The sequence below is a fragment of the Heteronotia binoei genome, chromosome 16 (assembly GCF_032191835.1).
Source record: "Heteronotia binoei isolate CCM8104 ecotype False Entrance Well chromosome 16, APGP_CSIRO_Hbin_v1, whole genome shotgun sequence".
Classification (NCBI taxonomy): domain Eukaryota; kingdom Metazoa; phylum Chordata; class Lepidosauria; order Squamata; family Gekkonidae; genus Heteronotia; species Heteronotia binoei.
Genome location: NC_083238.1, coordinates 29,995,389 through 30,012,901, shown reverse-complemented (window position 1 = coordinate 30,012,901; position 17,513 = coordinate 29,995,389). Strand labels below are relative to the sequence as shown.

The following is a 17,513-nucleotide window of genomic DNA, read 5'->3' as shown; positions in this document are numbered from 1 at the left end:
GCTGTAATCGAAAAGGCCCTATTCCTGGTTGATTTCAGACGGGCCTCCTTTGGCAATTATTTCTTGGTGTTCCCTTTTGATTTCTAATGCTGGCAGCTGCAGAATATCAGATGGCTACCCCTCTCAGTGCTCAGCAAATGATATCACTCTGTATTTTAATAGTAAGTATATATTCTGAAGCAGTCCTAGAAAGCTGAAATTCCACTGGTTGTACAATAAGAAGCATACAGGACAGTGAAGGGAATTGGAATAAACGACAACAGCATTGGGTAACACTAGAGAGACTGGCAAAATAATTTGATTTTCCATCCATTCCTTGTTTCTTTTCTGAGTTGGGAAATAATTTGGTTAACAAGTATAGCAGGAATCCTTTTTTGAGCCAGCAGACACCATTGGGATTCTTATGCAGCCCAAAATGGCTGCCATAGCCTTCCTTCAGTCACACACTGAAGTCAAAGCAACATTTAAAAAAAATCTGCACAAATAATCAAATCTCTAGCAGCCAATCAGAAGCCTTTCTGGGAAAAGGTCCTGTCTGGGTCTGCCTACTTTCTAAAAACACCTGAATGCCATGGCACTCATCAGCAGCACACTGCAAACCCCTGATGCATAGGAAACCTCTGGACAGACAGCAAAAACAGTAGTATTCAGGAAACAGTCATGAATTGAAGACATTTGAGGATAGGTAGCAACCAATCATGTAGCTCAAACTAATTGCATTCATTGCAAAAGCCATGTGACAAATGTAGGATACTGTAAGCAGTATCACCAGCTCAGTATGCATGATATTCAAGATAAACTGCATTTACTCAATTGTGATACTGAAGAGGGACCCCTGAATAATTAATGACTACCTCAATAATAATAATAATGGAAAATATGGTTGTGCCTTCAAAAGAGAATGTCTGATGCAACATTTAGAGTGACTGTTAAGAGGCCCCTCAGAGGAGCTTCTGCTAAACTGTTAAAACCAGACAGGCTAAGGGTGTGAATCCAAGATAACAGGGGCCCCGCAGAGAAGGAGCTTCTTGCTGATAACACAGAGGGACAGAGCAGGGGAAAATTACAAGAAATTACTGGAAGGAAAGCAGGAGGTGGAGCATTTGAATTAGATAAGAGGGGGCTTGTCTGCTTGTTTTGGGGATGAATAAAAATGGTCAGAAGGCTGATGATTTTAACTTAGTCATTTTGAGTTTATGCTGACAAGTTCTACTTTGATGTCAAAGTAAAATACCTCGCTTCAAACCAAGCAATGTATGGGGCTTCGTTATTTACCTGCTACAATACAGAATACTGCCATCATTCCTGCTCAAAAAAAGCCCTGGTGAAAAGTCATTTCCTTGCCTTAGAGGGGCTTCTATGTTTGCAGCAGTGAGACTGACTGCACCTCAAAGGGTCATCATGGATAGTCAGTTAAAAACAATGTGCGGGGGTAATTACAGGGCAATCCAAAAAATGTGTAACTGAGAATAACATCCATAGCACAGAAACGCATCAAAGGGTAAGGCTTTAAAATTTAAATTTTATTCAGTGTTGCAGCAGAATTTACTTCAAATTCAAACTGTTAGTAAAAACATGGGTAGGGGGCATTTTGGTACTTACAGAAGCAAATCGCTTTATGACAGATCTGTTATTGGATAGCATTTTATTATCAGTTTCTGTACACAACAAAAACAAAGGCCATTTTTTTTAAAAAACCATTCCTTCTATTTAAGCCATCAACCTTTCAGTTTACAGCTTCGATAGCTTAAACAGATTCAAGCAGACAGAAAGACAAGAGGCTCCAGAAGCATAGCGGATTTCTTTCAGCATGCCGCACCACTCTTTCTTCTCACTGTCATATCTGTGGAGGCAAAATTTAATAACGTCAGATCTACAAGCACAGCAGCTATCCCATTACTGAGTTCCAAGGAGCTCAGGATTTCTGTTCTAGTATTCTGCTTTAAATTTCCATCAAATAAGTAGTAAACTGATAACCTACAAAATACGTTAGACTGCTGCCAAAAACCACATCACTCTGTCGAGTTCTTCCCTTCTGTGACATATTTGCACCATTTATCAGATTATATGGCATTGTATGTCTTGTAAGAAAGTATACTTTAGGGTATCATAACACAGAGTGATAAATTGTGGGTAACAACTTGGAGGTCTTCCCTGCAGTTCCACCCTCAGCTAGCTTCAAACATGAAGCCACAATTCCTTAGTTTGTTTTGCAGTACTGTTAAATCTCAGGCAATCATCATGGCCTGAAACCCTCAAGGAACCTGGCCTGCTTGTTAGTAAAGAGGTACAACAGCTTGTCAGTCAAGTTGTTGATGCCAGGATACTGCAATTAAAAGGTTCTCTGAAACACAGGAAGTAAAAGTAATGTTCACAGAAGTCACACATTGAGCATGCTCCACGTCATGGTGTTGGATCTACAATTCCCAAGAACTTGGCTAGATCCTGAACTGCAGAACAACATCTGCCAGACAAATATATGTGACAACTAATAGTAATAATCAGGGGTCATTTCATAGAAAAAGAGGTGCTGGAAATCATTATCACAATTCATTTGCATAACTCATTTGCATATACCACACACCCCCTTGACATCACTGGAATGTGTACTAAATCATATCAGCTCAGCATCTACCTTAAAATGCTTCTTGAATTATAATTGACATAATAAAACCTTATTCCCATCATACTTTTAAAACTACTTTCTCCTATGTGGCTACAGTGGCATGATGAAGATTTCCATCTGTCTGCTTTATATGTTTTGGTTATTTTCTCATTTTTTTGTGGGGGGAAATACTGGAAAGTTTGTCAAATCTTATCTTAGAGTTCAGCAAAATTCTCACAGGGATTTTGAACAACGGAGCCCAGGAGTAAGCTTTTTTTTCAGGAGAGGGGGTTAAGTAAGAAAGAAAGAGCGCAATAAAATTTAGAGGTTCCAGAGTTCCGCTCCTGTGAGCTCCCACCCAAAATGAAGTAGTAGTAGTAATAATAATCTTACTTCCAGATATCTGTAACCTCACTTGGTGCAAATTCCTTAGATTCCAACTGAACCATAGCAAAACCACCGACAGCATACAATGATCCGGCCAAATCAACTAAACTGATAGAGCTTCTCTCCTGTGGGAACTCAGGCATAACGTCCCATCTGTAATTTAACAAACATCATGTTCGGTTTTAAAACTATGACCTTAGTTTTCTTTATGGGATGATGTACCAAAAAGGCATGTCTAAAACTAAATCCAGAAGACGCTGAAAATTATGGTCTGATCTATATGTCTGTTGGCAATATTCTAGCATAAAAGACCTCTACAATTTAGCTCACAGGAAACATTATGGGCATTGCTAATCATGTTCAGAATTCCACCCACTAACAATATTAAAAAGATCCAAACGGGCAGCCGTGTTGGTCTGAAGCAGCAGAACAACGTAGGAGTCAAGCAGCACCTTTAAGACCAACAAAGTTTTATTCAGAATGTAAGCTTTTGTGTACTCTAAGCAGACTTCATCAGATGAGGAATCAAGTACATCAGATGAGGAATCAAGCAAAGCTACATATAGCTGGTAGGCGGCAGTGGTTTAGAATGCAAAATGGCACAAATTTAAGATCCAATGACAAAATAGTAAAATTAACGAACTGAGCAAATCTTTGATCTGGGTAGCGTGAGCGTGAGAAACCAATAAAACAGTGACATGTCAAATTGTGAGAATGTCTGTTAATCGCTCTATTGTTATAAGCCTGGGCCAAAATGAGGGGATTTCTTACTCAGAAGTCTTTCCCATCCAACTGATTTCAATTCTAACATGTAACATACATATAGTTTGCCATTAGAAGAAAAATATATTAAAATATAGTGGAAGATGTGTTTAGTAAATATGTAATGAGATAAACAGCAAATATCCCTATTTGAGTATGTCAAAACAGCTAAAAGAGAAATACATTGGATGGTGATGTTCTTGTCCACCTAATTTACTTTTTAACATGTAAACATCATTCTAGTTTGCCATTAGAAAAAAAAATACAATAAAATATAGTGAAAAAGGGTTAAGGGGTATATGTAATGAGATAAACAGTATGTCAATATAAAAAATTATTCTGATACACTATTCTAAAAGAGAAATACATTGGAATACTGTGAATGTATAACTATGCTCAGTGAAAGTGGGTTTAGCATATGTAATGAGACAAAAAACCAATATCCCTGTTCAGTCCTGGGAGGTGTTTGTTCCAAGTTTCATAATAATTTGTAATTCAGCAAAATACATTCTCAAAATAGGGATACTGGCTGTTTATCTCATCCATCCTGTGCTCAGTGAACTGCACTGGCCGCCCATTGAGTATTGTGTCTGCTTCAAGGTGCTGGTGCTTACCTTTAAAGCCCTATACAGCCAGGGGCCAGCATACTTTTGAGACTGCCTCTCCCCATAAGAACCCTGTTGGTCCTAACAATATATGACTCAACACCTGGTGCGCCCCAGCTCCAGAAACGTCCAGCTTGCCTTGACTAGGGCCAGAGCTTTCTCAGCCCTGGCCACTGCCTGGTGGAATGAGCTCCCCTGGGAGATCAGGGCCCTGTGTGATCTGTGTTATCTCTGCAAAACAGAGCTCTTCCACTGGGCTTTTAGTTGAGGCAGCAAAGGTTGCTTTCATTGGGCCTCTCCCCCCATCTCCGTGTTTAAGATCTGATCAGACTCTGGACCTGTTTGGCTGTAACTGCTGAGGCAGAGTTTTAAATTGGGATGATGCTGTTTATATCATGAACTGAAATTGTTCTATGTGTATTTTAAAATCTGTTTTCATTGTTTTAACTTTGTTGTAACCCACTCTGAGCCTCTTGGAAGGGTGGGATATAAATAAAATCAAATAAATAAATTTTAGACAACACACATTATCCTTATGATGGAGGCCATTGATCACTTGTAGAGAAAATGGCTGGAGAATGTTTTCAATAAAAGTTAAAACACAGAGTTCCATAGTTACAAAAATGTGGAGACAATTTACTAAACAGCTATTGAGTAGTAGGTCAAAGCATCTTAGGCTTCAACTATTCTAGTTTTAAAAATGTAAAAAGTAATCATATTTTGTGTATATACAATAAATTATTTTTATACTTGAATTCCTGTATTCTACTGAGGTCTTGTATATTCAGGATCCTGTAATAGTTAATTTAAAAATATTCAGGATCACTTGTATCTTAACATAAACAGTGTCATTCTGGATCAAACAAGGTTTCAGCATGGTGGTTCCAAGCTTCTGGAATTCCCATGAGATCTGAGCAGTTCCTGCAGGAAGCTGCTGCCAGCCCTGCATTTCAGCTATGGCTCATCCCCTCATTTCCCCACCTGTGGTTCAAGACTGTTTCTCAGCTGATTATCAGAAAGTGGACTATTAAATGGCTAGTCACTGCTGACCAGCTGTCCTGCAGGCATAGTCTTAAAGGCAGCATGGACTGTTGCCTTGATGAGCAGATGCCAACGTTTACTTCTTGGATTTTCATGGGGAGCTCTAGAGTTGGTCAGGTCCCTGAGAATATAGTTGTCAGCACATAATCTTATGTATTTAGCACTTACGGTTGTGTGCTCAGCTTCCAGAGACAACCATCAGCCTTCAATCTAGATCTAGGATCTCTTTTTATCTTGATGGGCTCAGATTTGCCACACCTTCAAACAGATGGGATCTTAAGTGCCCACATGTGTCAGAATCACTAATTTGGAAGTAAGTCACATTGATTTCATTTTGAAGCATGAGGATAATAAGTGTATCATAAAAGAGATAATATTTTGGATCATTGCATCTGATGAAGTGAGCTCAAACTCAACCATTCATCCAAACTTAAGTATTTTTGTGTCCAATTGATTTAAATGATACTCTCATTTAAATTACCAACTGCTTAACACAACTATTATTAAGGTATGGAACAAAATCAGGCAGTGGTATCATACATAAAACTATACCCCTTTAAGGAATGAAAATGAATAACGTGCTCACTTGTTAGTGGTGAGATCAAATGCTTCAACAGAAGCTGAAAGGCCTTCTTCGGTAACGCCACCTGCAACCACAATTTTACCTTTATGAACAGCAATGCCAAACATAGAGCGAGCCACTTTCATGGGGGGGAGATCACGCCAGTCCCCCCTCTTAGAATTGTACACAAATACTCTGTTAGTGCATTTCCTGTGGAATTGAAGAAGAAACATTATTAATAGCTCTCAGGTATCATAAGTCGAGCAATAAAAACGGCTCGAACAACATGTTTAAAAAACCTTTAAAATTTTTATTAACTCAGGAAAAGTAGCTTAAACAATAAAAGATTTTTTAAAAGAAACCTACATATAACTAAAGTGTACAGTAGTATAACAAAATATAATAGACAAATTAGTCAAAACTAATTACCTAAACATATTTTCTGGATGCAGGGCGACCAAACTAAATCTAGCTCATTTACACAATTAATTTGTTGTACATAAATTGATCTAATTAAGAAATTTGTGGAAGAGAGTGACTCAGCCTGGGAGGAGATGGTGATGGCCATGAAAAAAGACTAGTAACAGCATGGCTCACCTCAAGATGTTAAAAGACATTTTAAATTTAGATTACCAAAACTTCTTAGACTTGGAAATGGTTTCCAATAGGAAAATTATCCAATCCCAGCATATTAGAAGCAGGAGAAAATTCTGGGTGCACAGACAATTTCCTAACAATGCCATCATATTAATTTGGAGGATTATGGAAAAAACCTTTTAACTGTCTTGTTAATTTCCCAGGCAAAACACCATCCTTAGAACTGTTTCCATCCTCAATATTTTTAGAATCGTCATCTGAACTGCACTGAGGAACATTTAACTAAATAATTTTAACCTCTTCAGTTTGTCAGTCAGTGCCCTCCTAGGTAGAAATATAGATAAACTGTGCCATTGAATTGCAACAGACTCATGGAGGTGGTGTGCCATTGCTGCAAAACTCATTGACTTCAATGGACTTGCAGGGCTTTAACTCTGCTTAGGATGGCTCTGTTAATTTTCATATAAATGCTGGCGACTGTTGTACAGCCTACTGGAATGCAGCATTGTTTAGTTGCTTTCTAGATTATCTATGTTTCTCCTTAAAGCTACGCCGTATTAAATATCATAAAAATCAGAAAACCTAAATAAAGTTACGTTCTAATCCACTAGATTTTATGTGCCATTAACACAACAGAAAGCATGTCAAAGAAATGCAGTCAAAGTCACAATTTCACATGCAACAAAGCTGCGGGATTCAATTGTCAACTTCCCTAGCTACATGGGTAAGATTTGAACTTCAAAATGCATCTAATAGAGCATCTTGGAAGTGCTGGTTAGATACCACACCAGTCAGGAACAGGTCAGTTCAACTCACTGGTTGGGTTCAGTGTAAGGCAGCTTCTTATACCAACAGAAACTGCAGCTCACTAAAGACCTAAGCTCAACTGAAAGCAAAGGCTTACTGCATTTTTCTTCCACGTTATCAAAAATTCTTTCCACAGAGAAGTCCAAGATTTTTTTTTGTCCAGTATGCAAACCAGAAACCTAGAATGCTGAAAATTTCAGGGTGCCAAATTTTTTCTTCTTTGATCACAATGCAAATTAAGATAATTCAAACTAAGTAGGCATTAATGAATGGATCACCTTGTTAAGAAAATATATCAGCTGTTTCCAGCTGGGGCCTCTCCGATCGGAAAGAAGGCTCTCCCAAGGTGCCAAGTTCTGTGCTTAAAAATAGGCTCCAGAGTGGAGCAGACACAGCCATAGGGCTTTCAAGTCAGAAACTGTATTATGCAATTATTAATAAGACTTAATTATTGCTAATTGCCACAGAAGCATAAAAGCAAAGTCTATTCACTCATGAATACTACAGATGGGTACAAACCAGGGAAACAGTTGTTCATTTTGATTTGTGGTTCATTTGATCACCCGATTTGTTGATTCATGTTTTTTTTTAATTTCTCAAACTGATTTGTGGTTTGTTGGTTTGTTTGGTTCAAGGAGCAGAATGGCCCCCAAGTGGGCTAGAGACACCAAACGTGCTTCAGTGGACTCTCCTCTACCTGATCTCCAAGTCTGGTGAGAATTTGATTTTTTTTTTAAGGGGGGGGTCATTAGAGTGTCAGTATTATGGAAGACAATGACAGTTTCTAAGCACATGCTGGGAAAGTGAAAGTAACTGATCTGCCAGGTAGATCATCTAGGTGACAGGAGGTGGCTGCTTGCCAGATTGCATCAGCCTGGACAATGTCAGCATGACTCAGCGGCAAGCTGATTGGTCACCTGGGTGGATGAATTGTATAAATGTACAGAGAGACACGTTACTGTGTGTGGGTTATGTATGGTGGTGTTGCAACGGAGCATTCTGTCAGTTTGGAGAGTGGAGGTGTAAATAAATTGTATATAGTAGTTTTATCACTGCTGTGTGCAAGCCTTCATTCTTTGTGTCACTAAAGACCACCCTCACTAAACACTGGCGCATCAACCCCCAAAGCAGGTGCCTCTAGGTGGTTTGTTAGTTTGGGAGGTGACAGAATGGCTCTCCACAGAGATGCCACACTGGCAGCGAACTCTTCAGCAAACTCTCCTCTATCTGTTCTCCAAGTATGGTAAGAATTGAATGGGGGGGGGGGGTGTCAAGTAAGCAGGGGTTCCCAGCACAGTTGGTTTTGGTAAACTGATAGAAATCAAACATTAAAACAAAAGCTTATGATTTAATAATGATGCAGCCCAGTCAAGATAAATGCTTTCCAAAATGGCTCAGCAAGTTGGTTTTGAAAGCCAAAAAATAAAATAGTCACACTGGTACGAGCAGAATAGCAACCCCCAGCAGAATCACTAAATTTTGAAAAAAGGAGGAGAAAGGAAGGCAACACACATGAACCTCTATAGCTCAGGTCCCTGAAAACCATAGAGGCACAAGGAGGTTGGTTTGTTCTCTGTGATTAAAATAAATCAAAGTGCACCAAAATAAAAAACTAGTTTTTGAAATAAAATTGTAGAAGTAAGGCAAGAAATAGAGGGGGGTGGTCCCTGAAACCAACAGAGCGCAAACAAGTGGGTTCTGTGAATAAGCAAATCCCAGCAATAATAAGTAAGTATGGGGAAAACAAATAACAACAATAAAACAAACCCAACAAAAACAGCTAAGGTCCCTTAAACCACGGAGGGGCAATTGGTTACAACTTCCTAGCTGGGAGAGGTGTTTAAAATTGCCCCACGATGTTAGGCTGGAGGACAAAAGAAGTCCCTAAACTCTAGCACACAGCAACAGCCAAATCAACAAGCACAGAATGTGACTAACTCATGGAGAAGCTGTTTGCAAAGTGAAAGCAGCTTTCAAAGGGTGGGCCAATAAATACCATCTGCTCCCATGGAACAAAACAGAAGCTCCGTGATGGGCTCTCAAAGCTGCCAAGCAAGCTATGGACAACTGCTATGGGTGTTTCTAGGACTCGCAGAAGTCCACCTCCAGCACTGCCTGGGAATTGATTACATCAGCACAAGGCTGTCTGGAAAAACAAACCAATAACGAACTAAATGAATCACCTAGGAAAACGGCCATTTTGTTTTCCAATTTGTCCAGAATGCAATTAAATGAACCAGTTTGGAGCAAACCACGTATCAGCTATTTTGAGCATGAATTACAATTTTCAGTTCATTTCGTGCCCATGCCTAATGAACACACATGAAGCTGCCTTGTAATGAATCAGATCATCAGTCCATCAGTCCAGCATTGTCCACTCAGACTGGCAGTGCCTCTCCAGGGTTTCAGGCAAAGGTCTACACATCACTTCCTACCCGATCCTTTTAAATGGAGATACCAGGGATTGAACCAGGGACCATCTGCATGTGAAGCAGATGCTCTACCACTAAGCCACAACACCTTCCCTATTCCTCTTTGACTAACAAATCTCAGGGATTACACCTTAACCTCTCAGTTTTCCTTCTTTATGCTCCTCAGGAAGATTTATTTATAAAAACTGTATACTTTGAACACACAATTTGTTCCATGAGCATGATGCTTTCTCCCTCTTTGAAGTGAAGGGTAGTCACCAAAAACATGACTTTGACCTCACAGCATATTTAACCAATAAAAAAAAGCCACTGAGCTTATTTCACCGAGTTGCAAGTGTACATTTTCTTTCCTCTCTTCTGTGCTATTGCTCTTTGTGTCAAACCCTTCGTTGTAATTCTGCAACATTAGGTCAAGAAGCATCTTAGATGCTTCAGCTGTCTTGGCATGAGCCACACAGTAAGCCATGTTCCACCAGGATATTGCACAAATGTAGTTGTGCATAGTCAAAATCAATTTTGGAAAATTCTAAAGCTTGAAGAGCATTTTCCTTCCCCATGGTAATTAACCTGGGCGTTGCCTCATTAATTTGATAGTAAGAGTTGTTATCTTACCCTCTGGGACCCCAGAAAGGAATTCTTACGTTCTTCAGACCTTCGTAAGTAAGCTCCTTCTTCAAATAGTCTTGCCAAAAGGCTATTTACATTCTTTTGAGCTATTTAAAATTCCAATCCGAAGGGGAGGACGAGCAAACAGCCGGCTTCCTCAGCGCATGCGTACAGACCCCTTTCCTTCCCCATGGTATGCCAATCCTGGGTCAAGATGCAACCATCTATTAACAATGGTGAGGGGACCGAAATGGAGCCACGGGATTCTTTTCAGCCCTTTTCCTCTTTGCCGCAAATTCCTCCTTCTGGCATTAACTACATGGCTTGAATTGGTACCAGTTTTAGCCCTGGCTAGCATGAACTAAGATTTTGAACAGGGGCAGAAATGCAAGTTTTTACAGTGATCCCCCCCCCCCCCGCCCCGAAGCTTGCATTCACTCACTTATCATCAGTCTTCCCTCCAAGACAATATATTATTCCATTATGTGAAGCCGTAGCATGACCATACACTTTGATTGGGAGTTTTTTGACCTCACTCCATTTGAGTGACCTAGAATGAAAAGGGACATTGGTAAGGCATTTTTGTTTAACCAAAAATGAACTAAAAGCCTCGATATACATGACATTAGGCAACGTACGTGGGGTCAAAGCATAATACTGAATCCAGAGACTCTTCGGTTTGGAGATCCTTGCCTGCAATTACATAGATTTTGTTCTCTGATTCTCCCAGTCCAAAAAGGCATCTAGCTGATGGTAGCGGAGGAAGACCATTCCACTCGGCAGAGATAGTATCCAGCTTTTTTCAAAATTCAGAAGTAGTAAGAAAAAATACATAATAGAATATGGTATACAGTAAAACTAAACAAACAAACAAACAAAAAACTGCTCCAATAACAAAACTGCTCCAACCTTTTTCTAAGGTTTTATATCGTAAAACTTTTTTACCTATGACCTAGAAACAAAAACCACCTCCTTCCAATTCCTATACTTGTTGATGTCTACTTAAATAATCACTGCTTGATACAGAACATATTATTAGCTGGAACACATAAAACCCACCCGTCCACAAAGCAACAGGTTCGTAGTTTGTTGGTGCTTTTGGACTTGGGTCTTCTGTTGGATATCAAGTTCTGACCTATGTAGAGCAGCAGCAGTGGCAATGGGGCTTACCAAGTTTGGCTGGAGAACCAGCGGTGGCATTTCCTGGGTGGGAAAAATCTTGTCACTGTGCTGCATGCCTGTTAACATCTAGATTAGATTACTGCAATGTATTCTACATGGTACTGCTCTTGAAGACTACCTGGAAGTGACAGCTGGTACAGAATGCTGCAGCCCAAGCACTGACTGGTGTAGGTCGTAGGGATCATACAACTTCCATCTTGTTCCATCTATACTCACTCCCAATTTGCTTCAAGGTGCAGGTGCTGACCTTTAAAGTCTTGCATGGCTCGGGACCAACATACTTTAAAGGCTGCCTTCTCCCATATAAATCTACCTGTTCACTCTGCTCATCTCTGGAGGTCCTGCTTCAGGTGCCCTTGCCATCTGAGGTTAGGCAACCCCAGGGCTTTTTTTTTGTAGAAAAAGCCCAGCAGTAACTCATTTGCATATTAGGTCATACCCCCTGATGCCAAGCCAGTCAGAACTGTGATAAAAAAAGCAAACACCCCTGGGCAACCCCAAAAAAGCCTTCTCAGTTATGATGCCCAAGGAAATTAATCTTCCTCTATTGGTGTCTTCCACCTGCAAGTGAAGACTTTTTTGCTTTGTTTGGCAAACCCCCAGTAACTGGTATTGGCGCTCCTCCCTTGTTTTGTTGTATGTTATATATTTATATGTTTTTATGGAATTACTTTATAACTTTAAATGCTGTTTTAGTGTTCAGATGCTTTAATAGTTGCTGCATTGGGGATGCTCACTGAGTAGAATGGCAGCATAAAAATGGTTTAAATGGATAAATTTTCCACCTTTTTTTCCTTCCTTCCTACCATTCTTTGTTCAAACCTCACCCTCCAGCAGTAGTTTCCAGCTTTACTTCCTATAAAGATCCCTCTACTTGCTCAGGGTGTGTCACACAAGGAATAAACTGGATTTCAAATGTTGCTATTTCAGATTAGTCTGAGCCGAAGGGGGACAGGTTTTTAACAAAACACTGTGACCACTACAAAAAAAGAGAGACCCTCTATTTTGACAATTTGGGATGGGGCACATAAACATGAATGTGAATATTTACCCCCTATAAATTGGCCAATAGTCAGTTTAAAAAGAGACAATCTTACAATGATCCATCCTCTGCTCTTGGGAAGTGCTTTGACAAGAAGAGGATAAGATTTGGCACCCAAAGAAAACATAAGAGAAGCCAATATTGGATCAGCCCAGTGGCCCATTCAGTCTAACACTCCATACAGTAGCCAAAACGCAGGTGTCATCACAAGGTCTGCTCTTTTAGAAAAAACCATGTACCCACCCCCCAATATCACCTTTTGCTGTGGAAAATAAACTCAGCATGTTAGCGCTAGTTCAGACTGCAGGCAGGGATTTGCATGTTGACCTTTCCAACAAAGAAAAATACAATCCATGCTCATAGAACGTAAAGATGTCAAATAGTCTCACACAGGGCTTTTATTGTAGAAAAAGCCCAGCAGGAACTCATATTAGACCACATTCCCTGATGTCAGCATTGTTTCACACAAGGCTAAGCCCAAGCAAGAACTCATCTGCGTACTCGGCCAAACCCCCTTATTCCAAGGCAGCTGGAACTGCGTCCCTGTGTGTTCCTGCTCAAAAAAAGCACCCTGGTCTCACAAACTGAATCAGTGCAATCCAGGCACAGGTTTCAATCTCTAATCTAATGCATTTTTAACTCATCTTCTTCCCAAAAGCTCAAGGTACCATATTGCAATGATCAATCTAAGTGGCAACCAGACCTAAGAAAACTAGACCTATGTTGGATGCAGATATAATTGATGACTGTTTGGGAAGCTGGTCCATCAGGACTCTCTTACAACAGAAGTAAATTAGGGAAGAACAAAGAAGAAAAAAAATATTTAATACTGTTGCAGTAATGTCTTTTGAGGCATGGACAAATACGTCACAGATTATAGCCCGGGCCATGTATACATTGTATTAAAGGTCAGAATTTGGTATCAACACAAACCACATTCAAAGTCAAGAAAGACTGAATTCTATGACCCCTGTCCATAATGCATAATTAGCAAGTGTGCATATATTTGTTGGAAGATCGCACAATTGTTTCTGTTTCTGATATCACAGTAAAAGGAACTGTTTGGGTTGTATTACAGAAATCTTATACTCTGCTACTATCTTAGTTTTGAACTACAACAACCAACCATGGAAAATTTTTCACATGTTGTCATGAACTTAATTAAGAACATTGTACCTCTTTCCTTGTTGTTACTGCTTTCTCAGAAGTTACACATATAATGTTTCCATGGCTCACGGGTGAGGGTGTCCAATGCTACCCATCTAGCTTGACTCACAGGTCTGTATCCACCCGGATTTCCCATCCGAGAGGAATCTGATCCTCATGAGCAAAGGAATGTCCACACAGATATACTTCCTCTGCTAAAATGAATGGGGACTCCTTGTGGAAGAAAGAGCTCCATTTATGTCAAGCAAAATTTCTATATTCCTAAGAAAAGACTTGATCTTATTTGGGGAGGCATATAAGAACAACATTATGAAAAGAGTAAAAGAAAGATCGGAAAGTCAAGGACCACATTAAAAATATACTTCATATTGTAGGAGGCACATGGTACAGCAGCTTGTTATACAACTGATCACAAACTCCTTTGCATATTAGGCCACACCCCTCTGATGTAGCCAATCCTCCTGGAGCTTACAGGGCTCTTAGAAGGGTGTGGCCTAATATGCAAAGGAGTTTCTGCTACAAAAAAAGCCCTGCAACTGATAGAGCTTAACTTTCCTAACACATTAGTTTCATGGGCTGATACATTATATGTGAAGCATAAACAGGTGTGGTTTGTCATGGTGGAACTCAGATGGCCTACAATGTACTATTGTACTGACAGCAGTCTGGGTGGAATATTCGAAGATTGTAGGCGATGACCCACAGAAAAAAATCCAAAAACAACAGCAATGTAAACAATGTAAACAGCAATGTAAATCCAAAAACAACAGCAATTTTTATTAGGACCAATCAAAATAGGACAGAAAGCTTTTGAGGCTTTCCTTCATCCAGGGAGTTGCAGGGAACTCAAAAGCTTCCTTATTTTTCTGTGCTACTGGTCCTAATAAAAAGGTATTGTGCTACTGTTGGCTTTAGGGGAAATGAAACCATGGGATAAAATTATGGCAGAAATGATGACATATATTTAGTACTAACAAGAAAAATAGTAGAGAATTATACAGTTTCTAAAGTTTGAGGAATGAGGCACCAGCAGTATACCAAAGATCTATTGACAATAAAGCTATTGACTTGGAGCACTTCTAGGGATGGATTTCCACCTACAGAATGTGGCTTTCTTGCTTACATTAGAGCAGCATTTTGGTATGGTGGTGGATTTGGGGCTGCAGTAGAAGGGAGAAAGTGAGCAAGTCACAGTCTTCAGATGGAAATCTTTCTATCCACAGAAATGTCCCAGATGATCCAAGCCACAGGGTGCTAGCCAACAAACTGTGAGTAGGGCTTTTCCACGTTTCTCCTCCTCCTGCATCCCCTCCCCCCCCCCCAAAAAAATACAGTCCCAGAAAAGAACGGGCATTTGCAGCAGGAGGAGAAAAATTGACTAAAATGGTCCTCCCTGCTTCCACTGGTGGAAGTGCCCTTCTGCTGGCAGAAAACAAGTGTGTGATACAACACTTCTTCAAGCTTGCAGAGCTAAGAACTCATTTGCAATTACCCTTACTGAAGTAACCAGACAAAGGAGATCCGTACCTGAAAAAAGTATGACTGGAAAGGCTGCTCCTTGTTCTCTTCATCTACGTAGAGTCCTCCCACCACATAGATCTGCTTTTGTTTAGTGGCTATGCTGGAATGGTTTCTGGGAATCTGTTCTGACAGAGCTGCCAGGTAACACTCGTTCTCTGTGGGATCATAAGCCACTGATGCTGTATCGTTAATAAGAAGAATTAGGTCTTTGACAAACATTCCATGCCTTGGAATATCATTTAGGTACCCAGGGAGCAAGTCTTCATCCCCAACATCACCGTTCACCTCTCCTTTGGCTGACTTGTCTGCACTTTTAGTAGGCTCAGGTAGTTTCCCAGCAAAGGCATCTTTGATAACCTTGATTTTTTTGGAAAGATCAGGGTTGCTTTTGATTATATCATCCTTTTCAACATGCTCCTTGAAATATTTCTCCTCCATCAGGCGAAAGCGGATACAGTCAAACAGTTCCCCAAGACTCTTTACCCTGTTCTCTTTATCTGAGCGAACCCACCTCATTACAGCTTCAAAAATCACTTCTTCCTTTTCAACGTTCAAGCTATCTGGAGAAATAACTGAGATGAGTTCGTGGGGGGCAAGTTGCATGAAGTCCCCTTCTTTGCAAATCTGCACAAAATGATCTGACACGTAATCGCGGGCAGCCAGAGCGAGTCTTGGGCAATCAAGCAGAAGTCCTAATCTAAGGATGGCCAGACAATTACCAACAGCAAGTCTCTTCTGAAGGTAAGAAACACACACAGTGAAAATAGAGGGAATCTGAAAGCGGCTCGCCAGTGCAAAAATATCTTGGACATTTGAATCATTGAGGTCAATGCTAGCAGAATACAGGTACTTAACAATCATATCCAGGATGACAGGGTCAACGTTGTCTAGAACTACCTCTTTCTTTTTCTCCTCACTTTGCTCAGATAAGAAGTACTCACGGAAATATGGACTACAGGCTGAAAGAATCAGTCTATGACAAGGAAGACTTTTATCCCCGGCTTTTAGGGAACAATCAATGAACTTTTTCTCTTCCAAAAGCTCCCTGAGACCATCCTGAAGCAGAGTGGATTGATAAAGTCGAAGTTCTTCAGTAAGTTCTCTTTGCGAATCCATTTTGTTGAATGGCTTGGCAAGGAGCTAGAAGTTAAAGCCCTCTTGTCGGTACCTACGTCTGCCTGAAAAAGGCAGATCAATGTGCTTTGCCCAGCCTGAAGCCCTCGTAATTTAATCTGGCCAGCTAAATATAGATGCAGACTTTCACAAGCTGGAATTTAGAATGGATGGTGAGGAAAGAAGAGTGGAACTTGCAGCTGTCATGGGTTGAAAGAAGCAACTGTTGCTTTTAGTCACTAGGAAATCAGTTTGACTTGGTTACACACACTGAATCACAGAGATTACTTGAAAAGTAAAGTTAGCACCCAGAGCAAGGGTGGCAGAATTTGGCCCCAAGGTAATTGGTATAATTAAATACTTTATAATATCTTCACATTACTTAATTGCAAACATTTGTTTCAAAAGACAGAAGTCAGCAGGTAGAACTATGATGGCCATTCACTGAAAACCTTTAAAAATGTATTCTTGCACAGAAATTGGGCCAGTGTAAATGTTTATGAAAATGAATTCCCATGAAACGCCTGCTAGGTGATCGTAGAAAGTTATTTTAGACTGTTTACATACTCGCCCATTAGACAATAAAATGTCCATCTAGTTAAAATAAAAAAGGGTTAAGTTCTGTATGGTGTTTTTTCCCCCACTGCATCAGCGTTCCAAAGTGTTCTTAATATGCTGGTTAAATATGCATGCACAGGCAGGCTGGGTGTATATTTCTCATAATTTAAGACCCCCACCCCCAAGTCTTCACAGATAGGGGGGAAAGCAGCTGCCTGAGCAAAAAAAAAAGTGATGGAAGACATCAGTGTCTTGACAGATCACAGCTAATAAGTACAAGCTAGCTACGGCTATAATCAATAAGAAGGTCTAATCATCTTTTTAAAAAATCTGTCTGGCACTGAACATTAATGGGTTGGCACAGTTCATTAAAATTCACCTTTATACTTTCAATATAAAAATTAGCATATGTTTCAGAAAGTAAATGGGATATTTTCAAGGTACACTCAAAAGATCAGCTGCTAAAACAACAGCTGGACGGAGAGGTCATGTGACATTTTCCCATTTATAGAAATTGTGCACAAGG

General features: G+C 40.1%; 1 protein-coding gene and 1 non-coding gene across 2 annotated transcripts; both read right to left on the bottom strand.

Annotated features, from left to right (window-relative positions):
- Positions 1–1,502: 1,502 nt before the first annotated feature.
- KLHL41 (kelch like family member 41) lies at positions 1,503–16,510 on the bottom strand. Its single transcript, XM_060257191.1, has 6 exons — positions 15,323–16,510; positions 11,043–11,200; positions 10,847–10,954; positions 5,987–6,172; positions 2,999–3,145; positions 1,503–1,843 (listed from the first exon to the last, which is right to left on the bottom strand). The coding sequence occupies exons 1-6, from the start codon at positions 16,430–16,432 to the stop codon at positions 1,732–1,734; spliced, it is 1,821 nt and encodes a 606-aa protein (XP_060113174.1). The 5' UTR covers positions 16,433–16,510; the 3' UTR covers positions 1,503–1,731.
- Positions 9,816–9,887, bottom strand: TRNAV-CAC (transfer RNA valine (anticodon CAC)). The gene has a single exon. It is a non-coding gene; the product is annotated as a tRNA-Val (tRNA).
- Positions 16,511–17,513: the final 1,003 nt, after the last annotated feature.

Coding starts and splice junctions, on each gene's coding strand:
- KLHL41 (XM_060257191.1), bottom strand. CDS start 16,432: ATGGATTCGCAAAGAGAACTTACTGAAGAACTTCGACTTTATCAATCC. Junction 10,955..11,042: donor GTATTATGCTTTGACCCCAC/GTACGTTGCCTA, acceptor TTTTCATTCTAG/GTCACTCAAATGGAGTGAGG. Junction 3,146..5,986: donor TTTGATCTCACCACTAACAA/GTGAGCACGTTA, acceptor GTTAAATTACAG/ATGGGACGTTATGCCTGAGT.